Genomic DNA, 20,034 nt, shown 5'->3' with positions numbered 1-20,034 from the left:
TCCTTAAATTCATAACTAAAATGCACTAGATGGCACACTGAGGTTGTATATTTAATCACATTTTACGATTTGTGCCTGGCAAATTTGACTTAGTGGTGTGTATGTTTTCACACAGACCCAGCCACTCCTGCCATCATTTGAGAAATCTCCAGTTGGTTCTAGCTTTTTCTCCAAGATCACATTCAGGAACTTGTTTTGTGTTTAGCTTTTGAACATGGGAACAGAAATCCCTGTTTGCACCGTGCTTTTGAATGAAACAACAGGAATGGCTGCAGGTGTCACATGTGACATGTTGCCAAATGGCACCAGTTCTTACCTATCCCTTCATAATTCATCACCTGTTTTGTCACAAAGGCTTGCTCTGCTTCTGTGGTATTCTACCTGTTTGGGTGAGAGGTGCTTGCCCAGCTGCTGCGACTACAGTACCGCTCTAGTGAAAGTTCCTGTCATTGCTTCTTGTTTCCCATGGTGTATGACTTGTCTGAGGGATGTTTGCTGTACTCCTGTTTCCGGTGCTGCATCTGTTTCATGAGGAAGACCTCTACCACTGCTGCTCATATTTGTCGTTTAGTGCAAGAGAAAGTTGCACATCTGCTGGCCATTCTGGGCCTATTTTTCTAGGAAAGCTTGCACTGCTGCCCACTGTAATGCACTGATGTGAGAGCAATTTGAATACTAATTTTTTTATGCGAGGAAGGTTTGCAGCACTGTTGCTCATGGTGTACCTGTTCTTTGTGTGAAGGAAGCTTGTACAGAAGTTGCCTCCTTTATGCCTGATTTGCATCAGGGAAGCTTGCAGTGCAGCTGTGTACTATTTCTCTTTTGTGTGAAGAAAAGTTACAGCCTCTGCATAACCTGTATGAGGACATTTTACTCTCCTTTGCAATGCTTCTACCTACATAGTGCCTGCCGTGTGTGTGTGTATGACAGTTGAACTGGTGTTACCTATAAAACAGCTTCTTGTGAATGTGAGAAACTTGAACTGAGCCTGTTGCTGCTGTAACTGTGGTTTGAGCAAGAATTTTGCTCAATTGCTGCATTGGCTATTGCATTTAATGACAGGTTTTAAAAAGAATCCTATGCCCTGAGGCAGAGGATCATAAATAACGCAGGGATGAACAATTAAGTAGAGGCACCGGGAGAGATTACAAACCTGGAACAGAAAGGTGAGAGGTAGAGGAATTTAAATGATTGGAAAAGACCTCTAGGAGAGAGAATGAAAGGCATGGGGATAACACATTAGAAAGAAAGCATGTGATAGATAAAGGAAAAGCTAAAGAGAAAGGGGGTAGCAACTAAGAAGTACAAGATGAAGAAGAAATAAGAAAGGAAACTGAAAGGTTAGGAAGAGACACCTAAAGAAAGAACTGACTAAAAAAAACGAAGGAGCTGAAACAAAAGGAAAATAGGCACAGAAATAATAGGGAGAGTAAGAGCAATGGCACAATAACAGCAAAGAGCGTGAGCAGGAGCCTGAGCTCATGAGTGAAAGACTGTGCAGGAGTGGGAGGTAAACACGAAAAGGAGAGAGATATATATTGCACAGTGGTAAGGAGTTTAGACTGGATAGGAACGGGTATTACAAGATGAGTGAAGTTATGGAATGCGGAAGAGAGATGACATATGGAAAATATTAAACTAAAAAGGGCAAGGAGTAAGGGAAGCTACAGGAAGTTGAGTGAGCTGAAAAGAACATTCAGAAAGACAAAAGTAAGACTAAACACGAAGTAAGAAGGTGCATGGGAATGAGACTTGTTTAAGGCAAGTTACGCAGTAGCCATTTGAACTCTATACAGTCTTTTCAAAAGATACTTAGTCACCTCGAGTGACAGGGCATTACAGTAGCCCAGCCTACTGAGTATAACACAGGAACACTATTAATATTTTTATATTGTGTAACTAGGGGATCTTAAGTAATATGTCTACCTTTACAGTCTAATAAGTTTTATACAACCCATTTTTTTTTATTGAGCAGGGCCAAGCGGAAACAACAATTATTTACACGATACAAAAAGGAGAAAAACATTTTTTGAGGTGTAAACCGAAGACATCATTATCACATTAACAGTCAGCAAAAAAATCTGAGACCCTCGAAAATTTCTTAATTGCCCCCACCCGCTTAGCATACGCTTCTTCAAAACATTTTGTATGTTTCATTTTACTCACCCATTTCTCAAACAAAGGTATTTCCAGTGACCTCCAGTTTTGTAGAATCAATGAACGTGCAACCAACATAGTAATAGCGAGAAAAAGTCCCTGAGAGTCAGAAAGAATAACCTCTCTAATACCTATGCCAAACAGAGCAGCTTCTATTGAAGGCTTACACGTTTTCATAATTGTGCCACTAAAATATGAAAATATTTTTTACCAGAAAACTTTTAACTTAGGACAAGAAAAAAAGATATGTCCCCATCCCCCTTCTGCTAAAGTTCCACAATGAAAACAGTTATTTATTACCTCTGGATATATTTTGTTTAACACTTCTGGGGTGTAGTAAACCACCCAGTTGGCAAACAATGCCATCTTTTGTAATTAGCGGCTCTCAAAACCGTATTACCTAAAAATGAGATCCTTTGCCAATCCTGGTAAGAAAAAGCGCATTGTGTATGAGCTTCGACTTTCTCCAACATCTTTAAAGTCAGAAGAGATTCATCTTGATAATTCAATAGTTGATACCAATTGCCTATTCCAGACAATCTTGATACATAAAGTGCAGAAGCAATTTTGCCAAGAGGGATGTTAAAAATAAAATTATAGTTTTTTCAAGAACTTAATAATTTGGATAAATTAAATAAAAAAAGAAGGTTTATTGGGGCCCGAACTTCAATCCTGGACGTCTTCCCAGGTAATCAACCTACCCTGCATGCCCAACTGTTTCACAACTCGTAAACCTGAGTCGTTCCATTTTTTCAATTGAATAGGATGAATATATATACCTAAGTCATGACACTCGATTAATTTTAAGGAAAAGAACCCAGAGAAATCCTTTTGTTTAAAAAACCATACACAGTTGGTTAGAAAAATATAATAATGTTTTATAACGGGTTTTTTTGGGAAGTTTTGCAGACTTTAAAAAAGTGGGGAGTTGAGTTCCGGCCTCTTGGATCTTCTTGCTGATGAAATCATTTTCAGCCTGGTGAGGTTTAGACAAGAGGCCGGCCACATAGTCAAGAAATGATGCATCATAATAAAGACGAAAATTTAGAAGTGCCAGCCCACCCAACTGAGTATTTAATTGCAGAATTGAAAGCTTAACTCTAGCAGTCTTTTTATTCCACACAAATGATCTAATCATAGCATCGATTCCTTTGAAAAAACTAACGTTAACCTTGGCCGGTATATGGTATATTTATAAACAAAAAATTCAAAAGAGGTTAATTAATGCCAATCGTCCTATCACAGTCAGAGGAAGATTGGACCATTTATTCAGAAAATTCTGAATCTTAATACTAGTGGCTTCATAATTGTTCTTAACTAATTCCCCATAATGAGTCGTAACGTAAATACCCAAATACCTAATAGGATAAGTTTTTCTTGCTTATTGTTTTAACTTTTCTGGGAGGCACAACAGCCCAGAGTTTAACATTAAAATTTCAGTTTTAGAAGGATTAATTTTTTAACCCCGTATTTGTTCAAATTTCCTAAACTCAGCCATAGTTGACTGTAAATTTACCTTTTCTGGATCTAGATACAAAATAGCGTCATCAGCAAAAAGTTTCAGTTTTGCCATAACTGCGATTGGGACTCTAATGCTGATATTAGTTCGTAATCTAATTGCAAGAGGTTCAATAAAAATGTAAACAAAAGAGGTGATAAGAGACAACCTTGCTTGGTCCCGCCGTTAATCTTAATTAAGCCTCCTTGATCCCCATTAGCTATGATCTAAGCCTGTGCCCCTGGTAAATATTTGTAATCATAGTTATTACAAATTGTGGAAAACCAAACCTAGAAAGTGCAAAAAATAATGAATCCCAGTTAGCTAAATCAAAGGCTTTTTCTGCATCTATCATCATGATACAGGCAGGCGTCTTATTCAAACTTAAAAAATAAAGAGTTTGGATCAAAAAACGGGTATTAGTCGACATAATTTGGCCCGCAATAAACTCTATATGATCACCATGTATCACTTCTTTAGCTATAGAAGTAAACTGCTGTGCCCAAATTTTCATGAACATTTTATAATCGGTGTTCAATAAACTGATTGGACGGTAAGAGTTCAGATTATTAGAAGGTGTACCTTTTTTTACAAAGCTAACTACTATCGCTTTTTGAAATTCAGGGGACAACGCCCCACCCATTTTAATAAACTCAAATAACTGAACCAAAAAATGGGTCAACTCTTTCACAAAACATTTATATAGTTCACTTATAATAATAACGGTCGCAATCTCAACTTCTGCAATTTTCATCAATAGCATTGTCACTACATTCTGCAAGATTTTTGGAATTTGAAGTGAGGCAAAATACTCCTCAATCAACTCGAGATTGACCAAATGATTAGTAGTATAAATTTGTTGGAAGTGATTAAGAAATATTCGAGGAATATCAACCCTATCCATTACTACAGTATTAGATTTGGGGTCTATTATTTCTAGGATGCAAGCGGATTCTTGTTGAGCGCGCGTTGACCAAGCAAGCATCTTACCCACCATTTGGCTTTCTTCATAAACCTTCTGACCGTAAGTCTGGGAGCTGTTTATTTCCTCCAAAACGAAAAAAATCACTTAAAACCTTTCTAGCCTGTTCCAGCTAAGTCTGATTTAAGGGGCCCACTGGATTGGCAGCATGTATTAGTGACAGCCTCGGCCGGTAGTGGGAGTACCGGCCGGACGGTGTCGTTGCGAGGGGGAGGGGCAGGGTGGGGGTACTAATGTATGGATTACGGACTTTAAAAGGTAAGTAAACATATAAATAAATAAAACGAATTTTGTTGCACACACTGCATCACCAAATGTGATGCAGTGTGTGCAACAAAATTCGTTTTATTTATTTTAATGTTTACTTACCTTTTAAAGTCCGTAATCCATACATTACTACCCCCCACCCTGCCCCTCCCCCTCCCCACGTCACCGCCCGGCCGGTACTCCCACTACCGGCCGCGGCTGATTAGTGACTGCTGAAGCTGAACTATTTTATCTAGACGTTCCCTGGTTTTCTTAGCGGAGGCAGCAATCATCTGTCCACGGGCTGCAGCCTTAAAACCCCCCTGAGACAGAAAACATATCAGCAGTCCCTTCATTAATGGAAAAATAATCTTTTATCCAACCTCTAAATTCCTCAAGCCAAACTGGGTCTTACCTATTTGTATTTTTCAGCCCTGAGGATTCGCAATAGCGATGAAACACGTGTCGGCTGGCTGTTTGACACAATAAAGGACTCCAATGGACAACTCTCCCTCTGGAGATTCCTAGAAACCTTCTGTAGCTATGTTTTTTGTACAGAATCGTTATTTGTTACTTAACAAATGTGTCACTGTTTTGAGTGCATTGGGTAACCCAGTTATTTCTGCAGTTGGTAGTTTTGACTGCTCACTTGGAGTGGTTTTAAGGGCTCTCCACTCACCCTTTGCACCACCAAATACAAGCTTACTAAATATCAAGTGTGTTGATTGTTAGGCAGTGCACCTTTTCCTTTGACTACAAGCCCTTTGGGATTCTTACTTCAGCAACTGATGGCGATTGATTCCTTGGCCCAAGGAAATGGAAGCACACTACGTTTGGTCTGGGTTTATCTACATATTTTGTTTTTATTATCAACCCCCTCCCCCTCCTCTGCTGTCCACCGGATCCAGACAGGTAGAGCATATACATTGTGTAAAGAGCGCAAAAATTGATTATGTGGCCATGGAGATACTGGGAATTTGCTGTGGCAGCGGCACTACAAATCATCAAACCTACCATGATAGGAAGTGCTATATTTAAAAAAAACCTTACAGACTGAATGATGCCCAAACCCGCCATTGCACTCTCAGGGGTTCAGCTGTGGGGGATTATGGGTAATACTTAACGAGTCACGGGCGGGAGTTTAAAATACAATACAATTACAAAAGAGCGGTAGTCACCAGCAGGAGCAGCATATTATGGCTCACCTCAGTAGTACTAGTACTCGTTAGTAGTCCAGCTCCATGACGACGAGGCAGGAAGAGTTACCATCAGGACAGGAGCTGAGGAGCACGCACACCAGGTGTGATTGTGAAGCGGGCAGCACTGTGTGTGGCAATGGCTGCGGGTGCGGGGTCACGGTGAGACTAAGGATTAGCTGACGTCACGTCAGGCGTCATCAGGCAGGTCGGACTGACTGTACAGGATTGGCTGGAGCAGCCAAACTCCCCGCCCCATTAGGAGACCGGGGGCTACGGCATGAGGCAATCCCCGGTCTCCCAAGGGGAGGGGATAGTGCGCATGTCCGCGCCGGGCAGGAAAATGCCCTGTCTGAAACAGGACACGCGCACTAGCACGTCTGCACAGCCCCCCCCCCCCCCCCTTTTTCCGATGGTTTCTGGTCCGGCCCTGTGATCAGCCGGCCAGAAACTTGTTGTTGAATGGTGTGTGATTTAACACAGTGTCGGTCCCGGATGGCGGCAGTGCGCATTGGGAGGGCAACGCCCGAACGCCCCAATGGACGCACCACCGCTGTGCCGCATACAAACACTGCCCCTACAGGCACAAAAGAGGCACAGAAGAGATAGCAGTGGAAGTGCCGCGGGAGTGCCGAGGCATGTTGCGGTGTGCAGCGGGGTGCCGCGAGATACCGCGGGATACCCAGGACCACGCTCAGTGTAGTTTCTCCACCTGCGGCTCGCCCGCAGCTCCTCAACGCCCTCTCGAGCTGCAGCATGCCAAACGCCAAACTGCAACGGCCGCCATCAATCGGGAGGGCAGAGCATCACCCAACCTACGCGCTACCAGGAAGCGCCATCCAGATGTTTTATACAATCTAAGTAGAAGTTCAATTCTTTTAAATTTATGGAATGTGGTTTCTAATGCAAACATATATTTAGCTTAAAGACCCTCTGCAGACAGCCATGCCCGCTTTTAAATCACAACGACTACAAACACCAAGTTGATAACCAACAACCTGTCCTTGCATTACATAATAAAGGTATGTATTCACACATATACAACAGACAATATTTGTTAATTCGCTAATTGCATGAAGAGCTGATACAACAATGTAAACAACAACTTAATTGACACGTTGCACTCCACAGGAAGGCTGTTTTCCAGTTCTTGGAACTCTAATTCTTAAGACTAATAACTCCAGCACTCAATGATTTTCCTAAAATATAAGGAGACATCACTTGCTGTAGATTCGATATTAAATCTGTAATATTTATATACTAGTGGAACGCCCTTGTAAGTGCTGCCACTCTAAAGCGAGAGGCTCTAATTCCCACCTTTTGTGTTCTCGTCCAATGGAGATATTCATTTTCACAAAATTCCCTCTAAATTTTCTTTACAATTGTAAACATAATCTTTTGTTTTTTTGTCGTAATAGAGTCGCCGTTTGACCCAGCCCTTCTTCTTAGCAGTGCAATATCCAATATCATATGTTCAAATGTCTTTGGGAACCGATTCAACTATGAAGATAAGGAGTTTCTTGAATTAATTGAAATGATCAATGATGTAATGGTGCTAACGAGCTCGTCATGTGGTCAGGTAAAGTAATTTTTATGTAAACCATATTTTAGAGATAATGTTTGAAGGTGCTATACTAACAGGCTCAACATTGAAACTCTCTTTTCATTCCCAAAGCAACCACAATGAAGGTAGGAACTATACACATTTTTCCTGAAACATACTTTTCCCCAGCATGTTGTGGAGGAATAATGGAGTGTGTTTATCAATATTACCCTAATTCAACTTAATTTCTTTTTCACTAAATAACCATATAGCTGTAGTACTTCATACTTAAAGTTTGTGATACATTAGAGTGTGATTTGGGCTTTATTAACACCTCTTGCATTGGACCACGTTGAGGTGCGTGTGTGTGTGCGAGCACACCATGAGTGCGGAGTCTCTTCAGTTGTAAAATGACTATTAGTCAAATTAAACTCTTAGTTTCAGAATAACAAAAAACTTGTAAGCTGACACTAAAGTGTAAGTTTACATGTTTGAATAAATCCATTTTGTTTCTGCATTTGTGTTTCTGCAATTGGAACATGTGCATGGGCAAACAACATCCCCTACCATGAGCCGTATTCCCGTGCAAGTGACCTAGCCAGAAATGCCCTTTCCCCCTTCTCCTTCTATCTGCAATGTGGAACAATCTATCACTTTGCTTGAGTAAAACATAGCAATTGCTTGTTTTTATATAATTTAATCCTATATTTTAGGAATAACTCTTCTGGTGTCTCCTTCACAGTTATATGCATGAGATCCTTAAAAAATTGCCATCCGCTCCACTGGTACCAAATGAAGAGTATGTACACAATCTACATGATCAGAAACATGATCACATGTATTGTGAAGAGCAACTACTCAAGCTCCCACATTTTGAATCAATTCAGTTGTTTATTGTATAAAGCTGGAGGGCTCAGCTGTAGTGGAAAGGGGCGACCATTCGGTCCCCCCGAACGTATGGCAGAGTACCACGATCCCCCCGGGAAGCCATCTTGGGCGGGAGGCGAGTCTCGGCTGGTATGCCCGAAGCGGCGTAGCCGGGGCGCGCCTTTTCCCGCCCTAGAGTGGGTTGGCCTAGACACGGACGCGGCTGGCCACGCCCTTGGGCAGGCAGGGGCGGGTTTACGCCCGCCCTGAAGACGGATAAAAGGAGAAGTAAGACCAGAAGGCATCCTCTTGTTCCTGTGCTCTGAAGCTGCACCTCCTCGCTGCACGTGAGCTCGAGACGGAACGAAGAGCCAATTTTGAGCGTTGTAATCGTTCTTGTTTGTTTTTCAGATACTCTGTCGGAGAATGCCGAAGAAGGCGGGAAAGCGAATGACTACCGACCAGATGCTGCGTGTTCTCATGAAAGAGGTGACCGACCTAAAGAGGCGAATGGATAAAGACGAGGAAGGGGGGCCGAAACGTCCTTTGGCGGGAGCAGCCCCGGGAGGAAAAGGCAAGAGGCCCAGGAGGGGAGCAGCTGGGGGAGACATCCCGGGTCCCAGTACCCCGCTCGAAGCACCCACTCCCGTGCCGGAAGAAGGGAATCTGATTCCCGTAGTGGTCACTCCCGTGTCCGGGGAAGATATGCCGCCCGAACTGGCAGCACAATTAGCAGCGTGGTTGGGTAAAGGTAGCGAGGGCGCCACGGCTGTCGACGCGCAGGTCTTGATGAAGCAACTGCGTGAAACTCGGGAAGCAGCGAAGGTATCCACGCCGGCTGCGGCAGTAGAGAAGTCACAAGGGACTGGTTCAGTCGCAGAGACAGCGTCCGGTTCAGGTAAGCGGCCATTGCCGATTGCGAGGGATGAGTCAGCACCCTCTCGAAGGGAAAAGTTGGGTCAGCATGTCCCTGTAGCTATTAAAGAAAAGATATGGGCAGGGGAGTATGTAAACATCTTCTCGTTGCTTACTGATCATTATGAGATGGAGCATGTTAAGGGCCAGAAAGACCTCATGCATCTGAGTGTTTGGCGCGCAAAGATGGCCGCCTTTAAGGTAAATGAAAACATTGGCAATTGGGGCAAAGCGTGGGGGATATTTACATCGATCTTGGGGGAACGAAGGCCCGAATTGCTACCCGAATTGCCGATTTATCAGTCACGGATCATGGGGTACTCTGTATCACACGAGGGTAATCATTGGTTCTGCTATGATAATCTGTTCAGAAAGGCAAAAGAACACGATAAGAATTTAACTTGGGATTGTTATGATTCTGTGTCCTGGTCCAAAATGGAGGATACTGGTATGTTGAAATTGCCATTGGTAGGGAGTAGCGTTGGCGAACCCTCCCGCCAATATGCGGGGACGCCCTTTCGATCAGGTACGGGTACCGACAGTCACTCGAGGCCTACCGGCAATACAGGTAAAAGGGGGGTCTGTTGGAACTTTAACAGGGGTAAATGTACTAGGCCCCAGGGGTCGTGCAAATTTAGACACGAATGTAGTGGGTGTGGGCAATCATCCCATCCTGAGTCCACGTGCAGAGCCAAAACGGGTGATAACGGGGGTAGAGGAAGCGCCAAACAGGTCTAACATAGTCCGAGGGGCGCCTTTACCTACCCCGATTGATACCTTGGCAATGATTCCCTGGCTCAGCGAATACCCGGATCGTACTTCCGCTGGGGTGTTACGAAACGGGTTTTCATATGGTTTCCGCATCCCAGTGGGGGACTTTCAAGGAATAGAGAAATGTAAAAATCAGATATCGGTCTGGCAGCATACGACCGTGGTACAGGAAAAGATCCGGAAGGAGGTTACTCGAGGTCGAGTCGCCGGTCCGTTTAGTGTACCCCCGGTGGCTAACTTTGTTTGTTCTCCTTTAGGGGTGGTCCCCAAGAAGGACCCGGGGGAGTTTCGGCTGATACATAATTTATCAGCCCCACGTGGTGCTTCCGTAAACGAAGCGATAGACCCGGAAGTGTGTTCGGTGCGGTACGCATCCTTCGATGAGGCCGTAGCCATTTTGAATCGCCTGGGGCCCGGTGCGCTGATGGCAAAATCTGATATCGAGTCAGCGTTCCGGTTGCTCCCGGTACACCCAGACGATCAGCGTCTCCTAGGTTTCATGTTTCAGGGTCATTATTACATGGATAGGTGTATGCCGATGGGGTGCTCTATATCTTGTGCCTATTTCGAGAAATTCAGTAGTTTCCTACAATGGGTCTTCACAAAGAAGACGGGTTTCCAACGTGTGATGCATTATCTCGATGATTTTTTGTTCCTGGGGGCAGCCGGGGATCCGGAATGTGGGCAGGCTTTGGCTGCATTTTGTGTCTTAATGAATCAGTTTGGCGTGCCATTGGCACCAGGTAAGACTGTTGGTCCTTCGACTTGCCTCGAGTTTCTGGGGATCGAGTTGGACTCCGGAGAAGGTTGTTTCCGTTTACCAGGTGACAAAGTGTTAAGGTTCAGGTCATCCCTGCAAATGTGTATAAGTGAATCTAAGGTTAAGCTGCATCAATTACAGCAGTTAGTGGGACAGTTGAATTATGCCCTGAGAGTTATACCAATGGCCCGCCCCTTTTCCCGCTCGATCGCTCAAGCCATGGTCGGCCTGAAGGAGGGCCATCATCGCACAAGGCTCTCGGCAGAGGTCCGCCAGGACATGCGCATTTGGTTGGCATTTCTGGCGGATTTCAATGGTCGAGTCGTCTGGAGCAAACCGGCCGTGTCCTCTGAGGAGCTGGGGCTGTGGACAGATTCGGCAGGGAGCATAGGTTTTGGTGCCATTTTTGGCACTCGATGGTCTGCACAAAAGTGGCCGGCATGGTGGCATGACAGTGGACTGACAAGTAACATTGCTTTCCTGGAACTTTTCCCCATTTTGGTGGCCCTGAGAACATGGCCCGAAGGGTTCAGAGATCACTCTGTGGTATTCTGGTCTGACAATATGACCGTGGTTGAGTGTATCAATAGCCAGGCAGCACGATGCAAATGGATTTTGAGGCTGCTCAAGGAAATCGTATTACTGTGTATGCAATTGAATGTGCTATTCAAGGCAAGACATGTCCCTGGGGTAATGAACCAGGCGGCTGATGCCCTTTCTCGTTTTCGTATGCAGGCCTTCTGGGGTTTTCTTCCCACAGCGGACCCGGAGCCGGCACCCTTTCCCGAAGCTCTCTGGTCTCTCGGTGCCCCGAACTTCGTAACCTCGTGGGAGAGAGTTTAGCACCCAGGAGAAGGAAGGCATATGAAGGGGCGTTCCGGTCCTATTTTGCCTTCTTGGGGACTGCTAGAGAGGAGCTTTGGGGTCAGGAGGAATGGGTAGTGAACTTTCTGATGTCTTTACATCTGGCTGGGAAATCGGTGGCCACGGCCCAGAGGCATCGGGCTGCCATTTCCTTTGTTGCTAGGGCTCATGGGATCCAGGACCCGACAGCGTCTTTCGTTGTACAAAAAGCGCTACGTGGGTGGCAACGCCTTGAGGGTCGCAGAGTAGATGAAAGGCGCACGATAGGTTTGGATAGGTTGGCCCAGTTATTATCCAGACTCCCTGCAACTTGTTCATCTCAGTTTGAGACAGTGTTATTCCGAGCCGCTTTTACGCTGGCATTTCATGGGGCTATGCGGGTAAGCGAATTAGTGGCAAGGAACAAGCAGGATGTGACGGGAGGGCTGTGCGCAGAGCACGTACAGATCAGAGGGGAGACAATGACTGTCTCGTTTGTGAGGTCCAAGACCGATCAGAGTGGGATGGGTGACTGCATAATCATACGCAGGATTCCCGGGTCCTCCATGTGCCCGTTGAAGTGTTTAGAGGATTATTTAACACGAAGGGTGGCATAATGGGGGGGGACCTTGTTGAGACACGCTGACGCCACCCCACTGACAAGGTTTCAGTTTCAGCGGGTGCTTGCGATGTCGATTACAGCTGCGGGCTTGAACCCGGGCGAGTTTGGGACCCATTCCTTTCGGATAGGGGCTGCTACAGAGGCTACAGCCAGGGGTCTGAATGTGGAACAAGTTAAACGGGTGGGGCGTTGGTCCTCCAATTGTTATAAGAGGTATGTGCGTTTGCACATGTTGTGAAGCTGTAATGATGTACTCACGCTTCTTGTTTGTTTGGTTTTCAGTTACGCAAGCCTACGAGGCGGGGCGGACTATGCAGTCGACCCAACACCGGGCCAGCGGTCAGACATCACCGGCTGTGAAAAGGGAGGTGTGGGTCGTGGGCCACTCATACGTGAGGCGTGCCGCGGACGTATTCAAGACAGGTGACATGATTCACGTGGCTGGGGAATACGGGTACAGTGTGTCCTTCTACGGAAGGGGCGGTCTCTGTATTGACCAGTTTCAATCGTTTTTCGAGGGTTTGCTAGGGCGGACGAGGTCACCGCCGTCTGTAGTCATAGTACATCTTGGGGGCAATGATTTGGTCACCACTGGTAGACGACTTCTCCTTGAGGCAATGCTTTCCACTGTAAGTTGGTTAGCAAGGAGAGTTCCAGGGTGCACGATTGCGTGGTCCCATATGATCCCACGAAAAGTGTGGCGGGGGCTTTTTCTGTTTCAGCTTTGAATCATTCTGTAAGGAAAATTAATAACAAAGTGAGTAGGTTGTTCCGTTCCAGTACACTGCATTCTATTTCGCATGGTTGTATTAATGGGGACAGTATGTATTTGAGGGATGGTGTGCATTTGTCTCGGGTGGGGAATGAGTTACTCATAGGAGACTTCATAGCTTGGCTAAAGACGTTAAAACATGACCTTTAGGTAGAAGTGTTGTGGGGGGTCCGGATAGCCGGTCAACTATCCGGTCCTGTGGCGGTAAGGTCATGATCGGTGAGCACTAATTGGAAGATCCCTATGAGTGGGCGTCACCCATTACGGATGGGAGCGCGCGGGGGAGGTGGCCATTGGCCCCTCAACGGGGAGGCGGTCCCTTCTAAGGATGGGTCGCCGAAAGGAAAGGAAAGGCGGTCAAGACCCCTTCCTGGGTAGGAGGGGTTACAGCCCCCTCCTGGGGAATTTCCCGGGGCCAGGACGTCTGCGACGGCAGATGTGGTAAGTTGTGTGGGGTTTGGGGGGGGGTCTACGCTACCTTCTAGATACCTCACACGAGTCCTCGTACGACCTTTAAGTGGCGTCGAGTTTTATTGGGGCCCCCGTCAAGTCAAGGGAAATTGGTAAGTTGCACTTGAGGTACGCCTCTGTGCCGCCCCTCACAAGTGAGGGGGATATTTCTGGGTTAGGGATCTTGACACCGGTTACGACCTTGCCGTTGGCCCTTAAACGTTAGGATGTACAATTTCAAAATTTCAAGTAAATGTTTTGTAGGATGTTAGTTCGGCTAGGAGGACCTTTGTATTAGAGAATATGTTAAGGTTAGCCAAACATCGCAATGTGGTTATGAAATTGTACATAATATGAAACTGTTAATTTTGTTTTAATTTTGTTTCATATTTTAATAAATACGGCCGGGAGGGTCACTCCCTCCCGTCTTCCAAAAACTTCAGAATTGTTTCCGGTTTCCCATCCTTGGGGATTTGTGTTGAGAGGGGGTGGCGGGTATCTAAGCCATATGGAAAGGGGCGACCATTCGGTCCCCCCGAACGTATGGCAGAGTACCACGATCCCCCCGGGAAGCCATCTTGGGCGGGAGGCGAGTCTCGGCTGGTATGCCCGAAGCGGCGTAGCCGGGGCGCGCCTTTTCCCGCCCTAGAGTGGGTTGGCCTAGACACGGACGCGGCTGGCCACGCCCTTGGGCAGGCAGGGGCGGGTTTACGCCCGCCCTGAAGACGGATAAAAGGAGAAGTAAGACCAGAAGGCATCCTCTTGTTCCTGTGCTCTGAAGCTGCACCTCCTCGCTGCACGTGAGCTCGAGACGGAACGAAGAGCCAATTTTGACCCACCCACCAGCCCCTGAAGACAGCGATTGGTTTTGAATAAAGTTTGATGTTAATTCTGATTTTTTCGTTTGCAGGTTGTCGTATTATCGTGATGACTTTGAGTATGCAATAAAGAATGGTCGATTGGTGTTATGTTTCGCAAATAAAGTAATTCTGCTTTAGTGTCCCTGAGTAAGCATGCATTTAATAAAGTTGTTGTTGCTACTGTCTTTTAGAATTAGTCATTTGTAATTTAGTTAGCATTGTCGTATTTATTTTGGTCGGGCGGTAAGGTCATGATCGGTGAGCACTAATTGGAAGATCCCTATGAGTGGGCGTCACCCATTACGGATGGGAGCGCGCGGGGGAGGTGGCCATTGGCCCCTCAACGGGGAGGCGGTCCCTTCTAAGGATGGGTCGCCGAAAGGAAAGGAAAGGCGGTCAAGACCCCTTCCTGGGTAGGAGGGGTTACAGCCCCCTCCTGGGGAATTTCCCGGGGCCAGGACGTCTGCGACGGCAGATGTGGTAAGTTGTGTGGGGTTTGGGGGGGGGGTCTACACTACCTTCTAGATACCTCACACGAGTCCTCGTACGACCTTTAAGTGGCGTCGAGTTTTATTGGGGCCCCCGTCAAGTCAAGGGAAATTGGTAAGTTGCACTTGAGGTACGCCTCTGTGCCGCCCCTCACAAGTGAGGGGGATATTTCTGGGTTAGGGATCTTGACACCGGTTACGACCTTGCCGTTGGCCCTTAAACGTTAGGATGTACAATTTCAAAATTTCAAGTAAATGTTTTGTAGGATGTTAGTTCGGCTAGGAGGACCTTTGTATTAGAGAATATGTTAAGGTTAGCCAAACATCGCAATGTGGTTATGAAATTGTACATAATATGAAACTGTTAATTTTGTTTCATATTTTAATAAATACGGCCGGGAGGGTCACTCCCTCCCGTCTTCCAAAAACTTCAGAATTGTTTCCGGTTTCCCATCCTTGGGGATTTGTGTTGAGAGGGGGTGGCGGGTATCTCAGCCATATGAGTTTTGATAGCCAATATGGTTTCTCACCATATCGGGTACCTTTGCCTCATGATTTAGAGCACGAGTGATTGTTTACAAAAAACAGAGTTCATGGGACTAGAAATGTTATAAAACTGTGACTAAAGGGGCCAGAAATATGGCAAAGTCAGACCTGACTCCTAAAAGTCCCACCGACCTTAGGACGAACATCATCTAAATTCCTCTAGTCAAAAAGAAAAAGATTTATAATGTTCTCACTCTGTCCTCACCTTGATCTCATTCCTGTTCAACTTCAGTCATTGACTCCTCATTCAGTTTGCAATGACCATCACCATAGTCTGAAAATGCTACACCCAAAACTACCCCAAATTTTAACATTGGTGCCATTAACATATATGTATATATGGTTGCTGCATGAACAGGTGAGAACAGAATGTCTGTTGGCCGAAATTGTACAATATGGAGATGAGGAGGAGCCTTGCAGATCCTGACATAGCTTTCAGAAGGGAAGAAATAGCAAAAGGATATACTACACGAGACATGTCAGGAAAACACAAAATTAGCTTGTCCAATCCTGAGGGGCTCAATTCCTTTAGATGAAGCAGAAGATTTGAATGGCACCAAAAGCAGTTGGTAAAGTCAAGTAGTTCCAAGACATCATTTCATTGCTATCTACCTGAAGCCATTCAGGTCTATTCGCAACACAGATTCTGGACTTCTATTGGGAGGAAACCCACATCATCTTTCTTACAGCTGTTGGTCACAATTAAATGCTGTGAATTTCTTACTCATTCCAGAGTTTAAAATATCACAGGGAAAAGGAAGGCTGAAAATCATTCGATCAGAAAAGTTACAGTATCCGAAAGTGGACAAATGTTTTTTTCACCCAGAGAATTGGTGTTAGATCTAATAGAGAACACAATTTTGGCAAAATTAGGTATTGGTGTAATTTCAGTAATTTTGCATTACCACGTTACACATAATTCCTAAAATGTACATAAATTACACTATTGTAATTTTCATTTCATCCAGGCCTAGAAATTAAACTTTTGTCTCTGAAATCAACTCTCTCTTTAACACATGTAAAGCATTTATAGCGAGATCATAGACATTGGTTGCATTGTAACTAACATCAATGTTTGGCTTCAGAATTTGTTCGATTTGGATTCAAGATTAGTTAATTCTCAATTAGGCAAAGAAGCATGTTTAAATATTATGAAAATGGTGATTTCTCAGTGGTAATTCTAGTCAATTGGCACTTACTATATTTGGTTTGCGTTTACACCCGAGACAAAGGATAAATGTACCTATGAGGAACTAAGTCCAACTAATTAGCCCCGCACTGGGAGTGTACTTCCATCAAAGTTAATACTGATTTTGCAATTTACATGGCCTTTTTGAACCTTTACTGTGCTGCAAACGTGTCAACAGCTTCAAGGTAACCAAACACCATCTACATACTGGTAGGAGATACATTCCCTAAAATGTAAAACAGGCATACGATCAGCCATGTGATTGCACAGGCTTAGGCGTGTGGATACATACAAAATGAGTCTATTTGCAATTAAATGCCAAATGTACCACTTTTGTAAGGCAGATGTAAACTGTTGTAACAGCTGTTTAGGGTTGAAATCTTAACTACATACTACCCTACATGCTTTAAAAAAAGATTGCAAGGGCTTAGAAATCGTGGTTTGTGCAAGGGACCCTACAGTAAGCTGCAGTTCAATGACATTCATTTTGTTTAAACCCTGTTTGTGAACCCTTTGATTGCAACTCAGGTGCAATCTCACTTTCTGCAAAAAGTAGAAAAACAAGAATTGTGAAATTGATGGAAATATATTTTATCTATCCTCATTGATAAGAAGACATTTGTAAAGTTGTCATAACACCTGCCTACTGTTTAGTCAGTGTCTGAGTCCCATTCTCTTGACATAACTCCTTTGATGAAAGATGATTGCTGGTATTCACATATGATCATCCTCAGAGCATTGTGACCAAGTGCCCACCTTCAAATGATTAAGTGCAATGTTCTTTCTGGCTATTTGGCCCCATGCCCATGCAATGCCTGCCAATTGTACTACGAAACATTTTTTCTGTCAGAAAAGGAACTTTCAGACTCAGAGGAGATATTTATAGCATGGGCCAGGGGCAGACGTTCTAATGATGAATTGTACTTCTATTTGATCTTTTGGAGGCAGGAGTTGTCTGGCTTTGTTCATAGTTCGTACCGTTAGAAAAAGATCTCAGAAAAACTATGCACCTCTATCTTTATGAGCTGTGGCACAAAGAATTGTGCGATAGTCATTTCAGTCAGGGACATGTATGATACAGTAACTGAGTCACACTGTGGTAAAACATAGGCAGCGAACGTGTGAGAACATCAGGTTGATTCACTTAGGAGACGCTTCTGATATTTGTTGAGCTTATTGCTTAATACCTGCTACTAAGTATTATGAACAGAAGATGAAAATGAGACTACCTACATACTAGAAGAATCCAGTTCCTTTAGTGAAGGTTTACAGCAAGACTGTCTCCAGCTATACCCTGAAACTCTGGGCATGGGTGCCTTCTCCAGGGACCCAAGGAAGGTAGACTGTTACTGATGACAAGGACAAAAGGGACCTGATTCAAACTATAGGAACCTGTTTCCCTCATGGAACTTTACTTCCAATGCTAGGGAGAGAACAAGTTCTTGGAGACAGAGGAGGCTAAATGCACCTGTAATATAGGCATTCAGCAAGTGGCAACTGGAAATGTCTTCTGCCAGGCTTGTGAAGCTGTGCCTGGGTAAGGGAGAGGCCCTATGTATCGAAATTGTTGGTGCTGCAACAGATTAATCCAGGGTTTATTTGTAACTGGATACTCTGTGATGAATCTTAAATTCTACATATCTTCTTGAACAGATAGTCATGGACTGATGTGTGTCTAGAAACCAAACCTGAGGATCTGGACATTTTCTTGTGAGCTGTTTAAAAAAAAAACCCTATTCCTTCTATTTGTAAGAAATTGGGTTATTGGTTGACGTGATGAAATCCTTTCAGACAAAAATCGCAATCCTTGTCAGCGTGAACCACAAAAGTCACTAAAATAACCTATGCTTTACCCTCTGGTAGCATGACAGAAAGCAGTCAGGCTTCACTGAGAAGCCTTCAGTAAAGTATTATATGAACATTAATAAAGAAAAAACAAAACACAAGTTAAGCGATCCAAGATACAGGCAGCGGGCAACAATTATAAAGTAAGTAAAATGTATTTACTCCACACCCTTTACCACTAAAAATGGAAAAACCTACACACAAAAATATATAAACACATACCCTAATTAAATATCAAATAATTAATTAACATTAATGATCAACCAGATATTAATTAATTAAATATAACTTCCCACACTTTACCCATATAAACCTCCACACCTAAAATTAATTATGCAAATTCAATATTTTTTTTTCAATTAATTAATCAATATTAATTGAGAACTAATTTTTAATTAATTAAAAATGAATTACTTCCTAATAGTAACCCCATAAAACCCCACAACCCACACCTAAACAAAAACACACATTTACTATAATTAATAACAATTAATTTGTTAATATAATTCAATAACTAATTATTAATTAATGAAACATAAATGATTTCCCACCCTTTACCAATATAAACCCAACAACCTGCACCTAAAACTAACTACACAATTTCCATAATTCATTTTCAATCAATTAATTCATATAAATTAACAACAAATTATTAATTATTCAAAAACAAATTACAACCAGCACCTAATTGTTTTTTCCACAATTACCATTATTATTCGTCAATTACTTAATATTAATTAACAACCAATTATTTAACTAATTACAAATAAATTACTCCCCCAATTAACACTATAAAATCTAAATTAAATAAAAAAAACATAATCATTAATTTATTATATTTAAATTACTCCTCACCCTATTCTGCTATAAACTCACAACCCGCTACGGAACTAAAAAACGCAAAATGTAATTAAAATAAAATTGATAACTACTAAAAATGTAATGCATATATCAAAGAACATAAACAATACATATACGAAAAAACATACATCACATACATTTAAAATATAATCTAAAATACATAACGCTAATTAAAAAAATCGATATTTTAACCATCTATATTTTTTCAAACAATATTATTGACTTCTATATTTAAAAAAATACATATATTTCTTACCTAAATTGGATATTCTTGACCACAATAATCTTCTGTCGATATTTCTGAGTCAAGCAAAACCAAAGAGGATGATGGACGGAGTGTTGAACATTTCAAGCACTCACCCCAAGGCAACTGATCTGGGTTTAATTCATCATCCTTCTTTAGCTCACTCCGCCACCCCAGTGCAGACATGGCCCTATGCAAATCAGCCCGAACTGCCAAACCATGTCTTCCCTGGACTGGAAACAAGCGTGACAGGTTTCTGGCTAATCAGCCGTCATCAGCCAGGCTAGCTTGAATCCAGTGGCAAGTGAGCAAGGGACCCACGTCTGGGCATACCCTGCCAACTTAGGGCGAACAAAGCAAAACCAAAGGGGATGATAGA

At 43.6% G+C, this 20,034-nt stretch overlaps 1 protein-coding gene across 1 annotated transcript in view; it reads left to right on the top strand.

Moving 5' to 3' along the window:
* Positions 1-20,034, top strand: part of LOC147712645 (cytochrome P450 2A13-like) — a 581,712-nt gene that overhangs the window by 365,647 nt on the left and 196,031 nt on the right. The window contains exon 4 of the mRNA XM_086923338.1: positions 7,498-7,658. Coding sequence (XP_086779464.1) covers positions 7,498-7,658 — 161 coding nt within the window. The remainder of the gene's footprint in view (positions 1-7,497; positions 7,659-20,034) is intronic.

This window comes from Lissotriton vulgaris, chromosome 5 (genome assembly GCF_964263255.1).
Source record: "Lissotriton vulgaris chromosome 5, aLisVul1.2, whole genome shotgun sequence".
NCBI lineage: Eukaryota > Metazoa > Chordata > Amphibia > Caudata > Salamandridae > Lissotriton > Lissotriton vulgaris.
Note: the sequence above shows the minus strand (reverse complement) of the source record. Positions and strands in the feature narration are given on the sequence as shown.